Source organism: Crinia signifera, chromosome 6, assembly GCF_055691185.1.
Source record: "Crinia signifera chromosome 6, ASM5569118v1, whole genome shotgun sequence".
NCBI lineage: Eukaryota > Metazoa > Chordata > Amphibia > Anura > Myobatrachidae > Crinia > Crinia signifera.
The window spans coordinates 287,118,729-287,133,593 of record NC_139222.1 but is presented as its reverse complement, the minus strand read 5'-3'; the positions used below and the strand labels follow the sequence as shown (position 1 = coordinate 287,133,593).

General features: G+C 50.3%; 1 protein-coding gene across 1 annotated transcript in view; it reads right to left on the bottom strand.

Moving 5' to 3' along the window:
- Nucleotides 1-14,865, bottom strand: part of CLCN1 (chloride voltage-gated channel 1) — a 118,404-nt gene that overhangs the window by 59,932 nt on the left and 43,607 nt on the right. Inside the window, exons 16-18 of the mRNA XM_083150244.1 lie at nucleotides 11,963-12,096; nucleotides 11,458-11,657; nucleotides 9,699-9,768 (exon numbers count right to left, since the gene is read on the bottom strand). Of these exons, the coding sequence (XP_083006370.1) occupies nucleotides 9,699-9,768; nucleotides 11,458-11,657; nucleotides 11,963-12,096 (404 nt within the window). The remainder of the gene's footprint in view (nucleotides 1-9,698; nucleotides 9,769-11,457; nucleotides 11,658-11,962; nucleotides 12,097-14,865) is intronic.

The following is a 14,865-nucleotide window of genomic DNA, read 5'->3' as shown; positions in this document are numbered from 1 at the left end:
TACGCTCTTACGCGTCTCATTATTAGCGTTAGAGGCGGGTGTCCTGCAGCGTTGGACGCGGCTCGCTATAATACAGCATGTTCCCTATACGCTCTTACACGTCTCATTATTAGCGTTAGCAGCGGGTGTCCTGCAGCGTTGGACGCGGCTCGCTATAATACAGCATGTTCCCTATACGCTCTTACACGTCTCATTATTAGCGTTAGCAGCGGGTGTCCTGCAGCGTTGGACGCGGCTCGCTATAATACAGCATGTTCCCTATACGCTCTTACACATCTCATTATTAGCGTTAGACGCGGGTGTCCTGCAGCGTTGGACGCGGCTCACTATAATACAGCATGTTCCCTATACGCTCTTACACATCTCATTATTAGCGTTAGCAGCGGGTGTCCTGCAGCGTTGGACGCGGCTCGCTATAATACAGCATGTTCCCTATACGCTCTTACGCGTCTCATTATTAGCGTTAGCAGCGGGTGTCCTGCAGCGTTGGACGCGGCTCGCTATAATACAGCATGTTCCCTATACGCTCTTACGCGTCTCATTATTAGCGTTAGCAGCGGGTGTCCTGCAGCGTTGGACGCGGCTCGCTATAATACAGCATGTTCCCTATACGCTCTTACGCGTCTCATTATTAGCGTTAGCAGCGGGTGTCCTGCAGCGTTGGATGCGGCTCGCTATAATACAGCATGTTCCCTATACGCTCTTACACATCTCATTATTAGCGTTAGCAGCGGGTGTCCTGCAGCGTTGGACGCGGCTCGCTATAATACAGCATGTTCCCTATACGCTCTTACACATCTCATTATTAGCGTTAGCAGCGGGTGTCCTGCAGCGTTGGACGCAGCTCGCTATAATACAGCATGTTCCCTATACGCTCTTACACATCTCATTATTAGCGTTAGCAGCGGTTGTCCTGCAGCGTTGGACGCGGCTCGCTATAATACAGCATGTTCCCTATACGCTCTTACGCGTCTCATTATTAGCGTTAGCAGCGGGTGTCCTGCAGCGTTGGACGCGGCTCGCTATAATACAGCATGTTTCCTATACGCTCTTACGCGTCTCATTATTAGCGTTAGCAGCGGGTGTCCTGCAGCGTTGGACGCGGCTCGCTATAATACAGCATGTTCCCTATACGCTCTTACACATCTCATTATTAGCGTTAGCAGCGGGTGTCCTGCAGCGTTGGACGTGGCTCGCTATAATACAGCATGTTCCCTATACGCTCTTACGCGTCTCATTATTAGCGTTAGCAGCGGGTGTCCTGCAGCGTTGGACGCGGCTCGCTATAATACAGCATGTTCCCTATACGCTCTTACACGTGTCATTATTAGCGTTAGCAGCGGGTGTCCTGCAGCGTTGGACGCGGCTCGCTATAATACAGCATGTTCCCTATACGCTCTTACACGTCTCATTATTAGCGTTAGCAGCGGGTGTCCGGCAGCGTTGGACGCGGCTCGCTATAATACAGCATGTTCCCTATACGCTCTTACACGTCTCATTATTAGCGTTAGACGCGGGTGTCCTGCAGCGTTGGACGCGGCTCGCTATAATACAGCGTGTTCCCTATACGCTCTTACACGTCTCATTTTTAGCGTTAGCAGCGGGTGTCCTGCAGCGTTGGACGCGGCTCGCTATAATACAGCATGTTCCCTATACGCTCTTACACATCTCATTATTAGCGTTAGCAGCGGGTGTCCTGCAGCGTTGGACGCAGCTCGCTATAATACAGCATGTTCCCTATACGCTCTTACACATCTCATTATTAGCGTTAGCAGCGGGTGTCCTGCAGCATTGGACGTGGCTCGCTATAATACAGCATGTTCCCTATACGCTCTTACACATCTCATTATTAGCGTTAGCAGCGGTTGTCCTGCAGCGTTGGACGCGGCTCGCTATAATACAGCATGTTCCCTATACGCTCTTACACGTCTCATTATTAGCGTTAGCAGCGGGTGTCCTGCAGCGTTGGACGCGGCTCGCTATAATACAGCATGTTCCCTATACGCTCTTACACGTCTCATTATTAGCGTTAGACGCGGGTGTCCTGCAGCGTTGGACGTGGCTCGCTATAATACAGCATGTTCCCTATACGCTCTTACACGTCTCATTATTAGCGTTAGCAGCGGTTGTCCTGCAGCGTTGGACGCGGCTCGCTATAATACAGCATGTTCCCTATACGCTCTTACGCGTCTCATTATTAGCGTTAGCAGCGGGTGTCCTGCAGCGTTGGACGGGGCTCGCTATAATACAGCATGTTCCCTATACGCTCTTACGCGTCTCATTATTAGCGTTAGAGGCGGGTGTCCTGCAGCGTTGGACGCGGCTCGCTATAATACAGCATGTTCCCTATACGCTCTTACACGTCTCATTATTAGCGTTAGAGGCGGGTGTCCTGCAGCGTTGGACGCGGCTCGCTATAATACAGCATGTTCCCTATACGCTCTTACACGTCTCATTATTAGCGTTAGCAGCGGGTGTCCTGCAGCGTTGGACGCGGCTCGCTATAATACAGCATGTTCCCTATACGCTCTTACACGTCTCATTATTAGCGTTAGACGCGGGTGTCCTGCAGCGTTGGACACGGCTCTCTATAATACAGCATGTTCCCTATACGCTCTTACACGTCTCATTATTAGCGTTAGACGCGGGTGTCCTGCAGCGTTGGACACGGCTCTCTATAATACAGCATGTTCCCTATACGCTCTTACACGTCTCATTATTAGCGTTAGACGCGGGTGTCCTGCAGCGTTGGACGTGGCTCGCTATAATACAGCATGTTCCCTATACGCTCTTACACGTCTCATTATTAGCGTTAGCAGCGGGTGTCCTGCAGCGTTGGACGCGGCTCGCTATAATACAGCATGTTCCCTATACGCTCTTACACATCTCATTATTAGCGTTAGACGCGGGTGTCCTGCAGCGTTGGACGTGGCTCACTATAATACAGCATGTTCCCTATACGCTCTTACACATCTCATTATTAGCGTTAGCAGCGGGTGTCCTGCAGCGTTGGACGCGGCTCGCTATAATACAGCATGTTCCCTATACGCTCTTCCACGTCTCATTATTAGCGTTAGACGCGGGTGTCCTGCAGCGTTGGACGCGGCTCGCTATAATACAGCGTGTTCCCTATACGCTCTTACACGTCTCATTATTAGCGTTAGCAGCGGGTGTCCTGCAGCGTTGGACGCGGCTCGCTATAATACAGCATGTTCCCTATACGCTCTTACACATCTCATTATTAGCGTTAGCAGCGGGTGTCCTGCAGCATTGGACGCGGCTCGCTATAATACAGCATGTTCCCTATACGCTCTTACACATCTCATTATTAGCATTAGCAGCGGGTGTCCTGCAGCATTGGACGCGGCTCGCTATAATACAGCATGTTCCCTATACGCTCTTACACATCTCATTATTAGCATTAGCAGCGGGTGTCCTGCAGCATTGGACGCGGCTCGCTATAATACAGCATGTTCCCTATACGCTCTTACACGTCTCATTATTAGCGTTAGACGCGGGTGTCCTGCAGCGTTGGACGCGGCTCGCTATAATACAGCGTGTTCCCTATACGCTCTTACACGTCTCATTATTAGCGTTAGCAGCGGGTGTCCTGCAGCGTTGGACGCGGCTCGCTATAATACAGCATGTTCCCTATACGCTCTTACACATCTCATTATTAGCGTTAGCAGCGGGTGTCCTGCAGCGTTGGACGCAGCTCGCTATAATACAGCATGTTCCCTATACGCTCTTACACATCTCATTATTAGCGTTAGCAGCGGTTGTCCTGCAGCGTTGGACGCGGCTCGCTATAATACAGCATGTTCCCTATACGCTCTTACGCGTCTCATTATTAGCGTTAGCAGCGGGTGTCCTGCAGCGTTGGACGCGGCTCGCTATAATACAGCATGTTCCCTATACGCTCTTACGCGTCTCATTATTAGCGTTAGCAGCGGGTGTCCTGCAGCGTTGGACGCGGCTCGCTATAATACAGCATGTTCCCTATACGCTCTTACGCGTCTCATTATTAGCGTTAGCAGCGGGTGTCCTGCAGCGTTGGACGCGGCTCGCTATAATACAGCATGTTCCCTATACGCTCTTACACGTGTCATTATTAGCGTTAGCAGCGGGTGTCCTGCAGCGTTGGACGCGGCTCGCTATAATACAGCATGTTCCCTATACGCTCTTACACATCTCATTATTAGCGTTAGACGCGGGTGTCCTGCAGCGTTGGACGCGGCTCGCTATAATACAGCGTGTTCCCTATACGCTCTTACACGTCTCATTATTAGCGTTAGCAGCGGGTGTCCTGCAGCGTTGGACGCGGCTCGCTATAATACAGCATGTTCCCTATACGCTCTTACACATCTCATTATTAGCGTTAGCAGCGGGTGTCCTGCAGCGTTGGACGCAGCTCGCTATAATACAGCATGTTCCCTATACGCTCTTACACATCTCATTATTAGCGTTAGCAGCGGTTGTCCTGCAGCGTTGGACGCGGCTCGCTATAATACAGCATGTTCCCTATACGCTCTTACGCGTCTCATTATTAGCGTTAGCAGCGGGTGTCCTGCAGCGTTGGACGCGGCTCGCTATAATACAGCATGTTCCCTATACGCTCTTACGCGTCTCATTATTAGCGTTAGCAGCGGGTGTCCTGCAGCGTTGGACGCGGCTCGCTATAATACAGCATGTTCCCTATACGCTCTTACGCGTCTCATTATTAGCGTTAGCAGCGGGTGTCCTGCAGCGTTGGACGCGGCTCGCTATAATACAGCATGTTCCCTATACGCTCTTACACGTCTCATTATTAGCGTTAGCAGCGGGTGTCCTGCAGCGTTGGACGCGGCTCGCTATAATACAGCATGTTCCCTATACGCTCTTACACGTCTCATTATTAGCGTTAGACGCGGGTGTCCTGCAGCGTTGGACGTGGCTCGCTATAATACAGCATGTTCCCTATACGCTCTTACACGTCTCATTATTAGCGTTAGCAGCGGTTGTCCTGCAGCGTTGGACGCGGCTCGCTATAATACAGCATGTTCCCTATACGCTCTTACGCGTCTCATTATTAGCGTTAGCAGCGGGTGTCCTGCAGCGTTGGACGGGGCTCGCTATAATACAGCATGTTCCCTATACGCTCTTACGCGTCTCATTATTAGCGTTAGAGGCGGGTGTCCTGCAGCGTTGGACGCGGCTCGCTATAATACAGCATGTTCCCTATACGCTCTTACACGTCTCATTATTAGCGTTAGCAGCGGGTGTCCTGCAGCGTTGGACGCGGCTCGCTATAATACAGCATGTTCCCTATACGCTCTTACACGTCTCATTATTAGCGTTAGCAGCGGGTGTCCTGCAGCGTTGGACGCGGCTCGCTATAATACAGCATGTTCCCTATACGCTCTTACACATCTCATTATTAGCGTTAGACGCGGGTGTCCTGCAGCGTTGGACGCGGCTCACTATAATACAGCATGTTCCCTATACGCTCTTACACATCTCATTATTAGCGTTAGCAGCGGGTGTCCTGCAGCGTTGGACGCGGCTCGCTATAATACAGCGTGTTCCCTATACGCTCTTACACGTCTCATTATTAGCGTTAGCAGCGGGTGTCCTGCAGCGTTGGACGCGGCTCACTATAATACAGCATGTTCCCTATACGCTCTTACACATCTCATTATTAGCGTTAGCAGCGGGTGTCCTGCAGCGTTGGACGCGGCTCGCTATAATACAGCATGTTCCCTATACGCTCTTACACATCTCATTATTAGCGTTAGACGCGGGTGTCCTGCAGCGTTGGACGCGGCTCGCTATAATACAGCATGTTCCCTATACGCTCTTACACGTCTCATTATTATCGTTAGACGCGGGTGTCCTGCAGCGTTGGACGCGGCTCGCTATAATACAGCATGTTCCCTATACGCTCTTACACGTCTCATTATTAGCGTTAGACGCGGGTGTCCTGCAGCGTTGGACGCGGCTCGCTATAATACAGCATGTTCCCTATACGCTCTTACACGTCTCATTATTAGCGTTAGCAGCGGGTGTCCTGCAGCGTTGGACGCGGCTCGCTATAATACAGCATGTTCCCTATACGCTCTTACACATCTCATTATTAGAGTTAGCGGCGGGTGTCCTGCAGCGTTGGACGCGGCTCGCTATAATACAGCATGTTCCCTATACGCTCTTACACGTCTCATTATTAGCGTTAGCAGCGGGTGTCCGGCAGCGTTGGACGCGGCTCGCTATAATACAGCATGTTCCCTATACGCTCTTACACATCTCATTATTAGCGTTAGACGCGGGTGTCCTGCAGCGTTGGACGTGGCTCACTATAATACAGCATGTTCCCTATACGCTCTTACACGTCTCATTATTAGCGATAGCAGCGGGTGTCCTGCAGCGTTGGACGCGGCTCGCTATAATACAGCATGTTCCCTATACGCTCTTACACGTCTCATTATTAGCGTTAGCAGCGGGTGTCCTGCAGCGTTGGACGCGGCTCGCTATAATACAGCATGTTCCCTATATGCTCTTACACGTCTCATTATTAGCGTTAGACGCGGGTGTCCTGCAGCGTTGGACGCGGCTCGCTATAATACAGCATGTTCCCTATACGCTCTTACACGTCTCATTATTAGCGTTAGCAGCAGGTGTCCTGCAGCGTTGGACGCGGCTCGCTATAATACAGCATGTTCCCTATACGCTCTTACACGTCTCATTATTAGCGTTAGACGCGGGTGTCCTGCAGCGTTGGACGCGGCTCGCTATAATACAGCATGTTCCCTATACGCTCTTACACGTCTCATTATTCGCGTTAGACGCGAGTGTCCTGCAGCGTTGGACGGGGCTCGCTATAATACAGCATGTTCCCTATACGCTCTTACACGTCTCATTATTAGCGTTAGACGCGGGTGTCCGGCAGCGTTGGACGCGGCTCGCTATAATACAGCATGTTCCCTATACGCTCTTACACGTCTCATTATTAGCGTTAGCAGCGGGTGTCCTGCAGCGTTGGACGCGGCTCGCTATAATACAGCATGTTCCCTATACGCTCTTACACGTCTCATTATTAGCGTTAGAGGCGGGTGTCCTGCAGCGTTGGACGCGGCTCGCTATAATACAGCATGTTCCCTATACGCTCTTACACGTCTCATTATTAGCGTTAGACGCGGGTGTCCTGCAGCGTTGGACGTGGCTCGCTATAATACAGCATGTTCCCTATACGCTCTTACGCGTCTCATTATTAGCGTTAGCAGCGGGTGTCCTGCAGCGTTAGACGCGGCTCGCTATAATACAGCATGTTCCCTATACGCTCTTACACGTCTCATTATTAGCGTTAGCAGCGGGTGTCCTGCAGCGTTGGACGCGGCTCGCTATAATACAGCATGTTCCCTATACACTCTTACACGTCTCATTATTAGCGTTAGACGCGGGTGTCCTGCAGCGTTGGACGCGGCTCGCTGTAATACAGCATGTTCCCTATACGCTCTTACACGTCTCATTATTAGCGTTAGATGCGGGTGTCCTGCAGCGTTGGACGCGGCTCGCTATAATACAGCATGTTCCCTATACGCTCTTACACGTCTCATTATTAGCGTTAGCAGCGGGTGTCCTGCAGCGTTGGACGCGGCTCGCTATAATACAGCATGTTCCCTATACGCTCTTACACGTGTCATTATTAGCGTTAGAGGCGGGTGTCCTGCAGCGTTGGACGCGGCTCGCTATAATACAGCATGTTCCCTATACGCTCTTACACGTCTCATTATTAGCGTTAGCAGCGGGTGTCCTGCAGCGTTGGACGCGGCTCGCTATAATACAGCATGTTCCCTATACGCTCTTACACATCTCATTATTAGCGTTAGCAGCGGGTGTCCTGCAGCGTTGGACGCGGCTCGCTATAATACAGCACGTTCCCTATACGCTCTTACACATCTCATTATTAGCGTTAGCAGCGGGTGTCCTGCAGCGTTGGACGCGGCTCGCTATAATACAGCATGTTCCCTATACGCTCTTACACGTCTCATTATTAGCGTTAGACGCGGGTGTCCTGCAGCGTTGGACGCGGCTCGCTATAATACAGCATGTTCCCTATACGCTCTTACACGTCTCATTATTAGCGTTAGCAGCGGGTGTCCTGCAGCGTTGGACGCGGCTCGCTATAATACAGCATGTTCCCTATACGCTCTTACACATCTCATTATTAGCGTTAGCAGCGGGTGTCCTGCAGCGTTGGACGCGGCTCGCTATAATACAGCACGTTCCCTATACGCTCTTACACATCTCATTATTAGCGTTAGCAGCGGGTGTCCTGCAGCGTTGGACGCGGCTCGCTATAATACAGCATGTTCCCTATACGCTCTTACACGTCTCATTATTAGCGTTAGACGCGGGTGTCCTGCAGCGTTGGACGCGGCTCGCTATAATACAGCATGTTCCCTATACGCTCTTACACGTCTCATTATTAGCGTTAGACGCGGGTGTCCTGCAGCGTTGGACGCGGCTCGCTGTAATACAGCATGTTCCCTATACGCTCTTACACGTCTCATTATTAGCGTTAGCAGCGGGTGTCCTGCAGCGTTGGACGCGGCTCGCTATAATACAGCGTGTTCCCTATACGCTCTTACACGTCTCATTATTAGCGTTAGACGCGGGTGTCCTGCAGCGTTAGACGCGGCTCGCTATAATACAGCATGTTCCCTATATGCTCTTACACGTCTCATTATTAGCGTTAGACGCGGGTGTCCTGCAGCGTTGGACGCGGCTCGCTATAATACAGCATGTTCCCTATACGCTCTTACACGTCTCATTATTAGCGTTAGACGCGGGTGTCCTGCAGCGTTGGACGCGGCTCGCTATAATACAGCATGTTCCCTATACGCTCTTACACGTCTCATTATTAGCGTTAGAGGTGGGTGTCCTGCAGCGTTGGACGCGGCTCGCTATAATACAGCATGTTCCCTATACGCTCTTACACGTCTCATTATTAGCGTTAGCAGCGGGTGTCCTGCAGCGTTAGACACGGCTCGCTATAATACAGCATGTTCCCTATATGCTCTTACACGTCTCATTATTAGCGTTAGAGGCGGGTGTCCTGCAGCGTTGGACGCGGCTCGCTATAATACAGAATGTTCCCTATACGCTCTTACACGTCTCATTATTAGCGTTAGCAGCGGGTGTCCTGCAGCGTTGGACGCGGCTCGCTATAATACAGCATGTTCCCTATACGCTCTTACACATCTCATTATTAGCGTAAGATACGGGTGTCCTGCAGCGTTGGACGCGGCTCGCTATAATACAGCATGTTCCCTATACGCTCTTACACATCTCATTATTAGCGTTAGATGCGGGTGTCCTGCAGCGTTGGACGGGGCTCGCTATAATACAGCATGTTCCCTATACGCTCTTACGCGTCTCATTATTAGCGTTAGAGGCGGGTGTCCTGCAGCGTTGGACGCGGCTCGCTATAATACAGCGTGTTCCCTATACGCTCTTACACGTCTCATTATTAGCGTTAGACGCGGGTGTCCTGCAGCGTTGGACTCGGCTAATACAGCATGTTCCCTATACACTCTTATACATCTCATTATTAGCGTTAGCAGCGGGTGTCCTGCAGCGTTGGACGCAGCTCGCTATAATACAGCATGTTCGCTACGCAGAGAACACCGCTGCTGTATAAGTGTTATTGCACAGATGATTACCTGTCTGTGGTGCAGCCGCCGGTGCCTCCGCTGGGTTATTTGGGGTGATGGGGCCGTTACACTCCTCCACCTGCAGTAACGAGACACAGACAGAAATCAGTGTTATTGCTGCATTTTCCCAGCTATCGTCGTATTGCTCTCTGCCGGGCCTGGTCCTCCCCTGCCTGATATGGATGCCAATATCAGTGCTCTGTGTCCGATTCAGACCTGCCCGCTAGGCAGCAATTAAATGCTGCCCTGCCAAGCGCACCCACCCTCCCCCTGCTCGCATGCAGCCACACGGAGCAAAAACCATCAATAGGTGCATTATGTTGACATCGACAAAAGGTCGACAAGCACCAGGTCATTTGTGCCAAAATGTCAACACACACAAGGTCAAATGGTCAAACGGTCTCCACAATTACCAGGCCGACATGCAATGGTCGACACATAAAATTGTTTCAAGATTTTTTCAGTTGTTCGGACTGTTTCATGTTTTATCAGCTATGTGGACGCTGACTGAGAACGTCTTAGTGCGCAGCAGTAGTGGAGCGCGGCGCCTGGTCTGAAAAAACGTACACAAAATAGTGAAGAATTCATGTCAACCTCTTTATGTGTCGCCCTTTTCCATGTCAACCTTTTGTAAATGTCAACCTAGACATTGCCTGTGAAATGATGCACTGAGGAGTAGGGGGAGACTTATACACATACTGTATCCAACCCCAGGAATCCATGGATGACAGATTCATGATTAGTAAGTGGAGAAATTATTATCAATGGTGGATCCAAGGGGGGGGGGGGGGGGGGGGGGCTGCAACATAGTTCAACATTCAAGTATGGGAGTAACAATACCAGTGAGCTAGTTAGGAATGGAAGTTGGTGGGTGTGGTTCCCCTATTCAAATTTTGAACTGTGCTGCAGCCCCCCCCCCCCTCCTCCGAAGCCTTCCCCAGAGCTTCCTAGAGATAAGTGACTGGCTGCCAGTCCGCTAGGTAACAGAATGGCAGTATACAGATGGGGGATTTAAACATAATTTATGCACCAGTGATGACACTGTCAGTTTGCAGACAAGTGAGTGCTTGGAGATTAGAGCTCGTTGACGCAGAATGCTGATATGCACAATCTTCTGCTTCTAATAGAAATACTGTGACCACGTTAGATATTCAGAAAGCTGAGGAGGAGCAGACTGTCCTTCATGCTTCAGCTGACAAGATGCTCCATGTACGGATTTTCAATGAAAGCATGAATCACATATTTTGTATTTGGTTACAAGGGGAAGGGATACAAAGGATCATAGGGCCCCACAGACGAGATGATGGCGAGGGCCCCAAGGGGCTCCTAATGCTCTGATTGGCTTCATTTTGTTTCTGATGCTGTTAATGCCCTAGTTTGGCCTAGTCCTGGAATGTTACCAGCTGGGTACACACTAACTGACAGATCGCCCGTTCCGCTGAATCGGTGCTATATCTGTAGGGCATTGGTGGGTGACAGCCGACGTCCTTCACAGTAATATCTGGTCAGCTCTGCAGCGCACCCAATGCTGTTACAGCTTCCAGATATATCAGCCTGTATCTGTCTGTGTGTAGGGGCGACTCGCCAACCGTCTGACATCACAGCTGCACACAGCGCTGTCATCTCAGTACAGATACATAGGAGTGTATTCTGCTTCGCATGTGATATTGCTATGGGAAACCAATCAGATCCTGTCTACTGTCTTCTTGAGATTGCTGAATAAATAAGAAGTTCGGTGCTCGGTTTGTTTGAAATCTTTCCCTCTCACCTCTTTCTTCTCTTCTTCCTCGCCACCTGTCTCTTCTTCATCGACATACCGGAATGAATCTCGTTTATCGCCGGACACGGCCGACCTCTGACCTTTGTACGGGGGTGAAGCCAAACGCAAGCGTCTCTCTTTACTCAGGATTCTGTCCAGCAAGGCCATGATTTCTGTTCGCTCCACTGACCCCAGAAGAACCATACACTCTGCAAGAGAGGAACATCTCGTAGGCGGCAGAACGAGCTGTACAACAAAGGCCCATTAACATTTCATTACATCCAATGTGTGTGGTATATTCTTCTATGGGGAACTGCTGAACATGACGGCCACAGCTTCCCGGGACCAGCAGAACCACATATTCCCTACACATGCTTTATTATTACTTAGGGAATCTACACTGGCAGCCAAGTGTAGATTATTAGGCCAGAGTACAGTATGTCTATATAATATGACATAAAACTGAACAATTAGGTTGACAAGAAATTGAGCCATGGTTGTTTGTCCGTCTTACCAGCTGACTCCACTAGGGGGAGACACTTGTGTGTGCAGCTTCTCAGGACATCAAGGAGGTCTTTGTAAGTGCAGTGGGATGATATATAACAGATGTCCCGCACCATGATATCCTCCACAAAGATATTGTACTTGCTGTGGGCGAAAATGACAGGTTTATACAGGAAAGGTGTTCTTTATTGCAGCAAAGCCCAATCCCATTCACAGAGGCAAATTGCTATCTTCTGCGGATGTAGGGCCAGTTGTACTAAGCTTGAAACGTGATAACATTGAGAGTGATAAAGGGCCAGCCAATCAGCCCCTAACTGCACGTTGCAGTCTGTGTAACAAAAATGCCAATTGAAAGCCAATTGATTGGTAGTTAATCGCTCTCCATTTTCTCACTTTTTAAGGCTCAGTACATCTCGCCCATAGTCGCGGCAGACAGAACACAACAGAACAGGACTCTGCTGGCTAATAAAGCTTCCATGAGAGACCTGTACCTGAAAGTAAAGAAGTCAGTGGTTGTAATAGAAGAGGCATTTAAAGGGCTGCGGATTAGTGGAACACAATGAGAAGGGGCAGATGCACCATGGGACAACACACAACAAGAGAGAGATTCAAATAAGTGCCACTGCCTAACCAGCTAATAACTCATCATTGTCACTGTAAGACCACCTTGCCTGCCCTACCTCCGTTGCCTCGAGCTGGGGTTGGCGGACGTGTGCAGAACTAAACACCTTGAAAAAGGTCTGAACAGTGAGCCTGAAACGCGTTGGTGAGGAGGAGGGGACACATCTGATGGTGAGACCATTTGCTATTTTCATCTAGCAAACGCCTTTTTCCTGTTCCGGATGCAGGAGGGGAGTGTGACATTTCTGGTCCCACACATCAGTGTGCAACTTTTAATATAGTTTTATTGTCTGCTTTTATTCTGAATATGTACCTGGAATAAAATATCTTTTGTACGGAGCATCTTGGTTGATGACATCCTCTATTACTGGAGAAAGAAAAAAAGACCAAAGAAACCTTTTGGTGAAAATAGGGCCTCTTATTGGGGTGAGTGTTGATCCACGTGGCTTCTGGTGTGCATATGGTTTGTGGAAATTGATTACCGAGTGATACAGAAGTTGGGGACTCCGCCATAAAGATACCTTTATGTGCAAATAGGGCCTTATATACAGGTCAGTAGCGGAGTGATTCCATACCTCAGGAACTTGTGTAGTGAAGAAGAATTTTCCCGGGTGATATACATAAAGATACCATTATGTGAACATAGGGACCCCTATAGAGGTCAGTAGGAGTCCTTACGTTCCACCGTGAACATATCAGGTCCATTGCGACTACAATCAATATCAAAAAAAGGATTTCACCTTATTGTTGGATAGCGCTGAGGTGTATTTTTCATTTTTTGTTTGTGTGCGGAACTAAGCTTCGCCAATAATAGCCGCGTCCGAAGGAGCCGGTTAGTCCAGCTCCAACCCCGATGCCACCTGGTCTTGGAGAGAGACCACACGACCACAAAGGCCAGAGGAGAGCAAGGGGACAGCTACCTAAAGCCCACACCCAGCAAGGGGCCCCGGACCCCCAAAGGGTATCTAGATGGTCTGTGCGTGACCGAGCGTGATGGTGTAACACTCTGATAATAGCGATAAAGGCAACAATGCTCTAAGGATGTAAAACAAACAAAATAGTACTCTAAGGCAACAATGCACTGAAGATGGTATAAGATAAAGACCAATGGCAACAATGCTCAGAAGGTGGTAAAAAGACAAATGGCAACAATGCACAGAAGGTGGTATAATATAAAGACAAGATCTGAGGTATTTGCAGGGTAAACCCTGACTTATCTGGGGAATGACTGCCACAGACAGGAACCTCCAAGATCTCCAAGGACTCCAGAAATCCAGCAGCTGAGGATGCCACGGGGATCAGGAACCGACACAGCAGGACAGGCACCAGGACCAGGAACACAGCAACTCCTTGCTAGGACTTGACGCTATAACCGGCGTCAGATAACCTCCTGAGCCGACTTTTATTCAAAACCGCCGCCTCCTAAGGCGGAAGTGACATCTGACGCTGCGTCCTGCCTGCTGCCGTGTGAGCGGCGGAAGTTCGGGGCGTTGCTAGACAACGGCCCGATGCTTCCGTCTCCAGAGGCCAGAGACCCGCCAGAAGATGGCTGCCGTCCTGACGCCTGCAGCGCAGCAGCTGACAGGTGAGTCGCCTGCCAGCCTGTTGCTGTCGCCTGCCAGCGGACAAGATCAATAAGCTTTTGGGCCTCATTAGGGAATGCTTGCAGAGGAAGAGGGCCAGGTTACGTCAGGTCCAGTCCTTCTTAGGTTCCCTCAATTTTGCATGCCGAGTCATCCGCATGGGGAGGGTTTTTGGTTGCAAATTGTAGCGGGCTACCGCAGGTGTCAGGGACCCCCCATCACACTGTTAGATTGTCCGGTACTTGTGTACAATCACGGCTCCCACGATGTCCATCGTATAGGAAAAAATCGCATCGCATGGGATCGCATGCGATTCGATAGCATGCGATCGCTTGCGATTTTTAACAGAAATGCATCCAAATGCATTGAAATTAGTATCAAACATGTTCAATGGCCCCCAACTGTCATTTTTGAGGCTGTACCACCCCCACTATCAACGCGAACCCGAAGCGTGGCGAGCGGCGGCGGTACGCGTCCTACGACCTTTTCATACCCCCACTATCCACGTCGGCGTGGAGTTGAGAATAGAAAGTGTGGCGAGCCCGAAGCGTGGCGAGCGGACACGGATACCTTCACAGGTATACGCGTCCCCTCGCGGGCTTCACAGGTGTCCGCGTCCCCTCGCCACGCTTCGGGCTCTGTGACTCGCTGCGCTCGCCACACTTTCTAGTCTCAACTCCATGCCGACGTGGATAGTGGGGGTATGAAA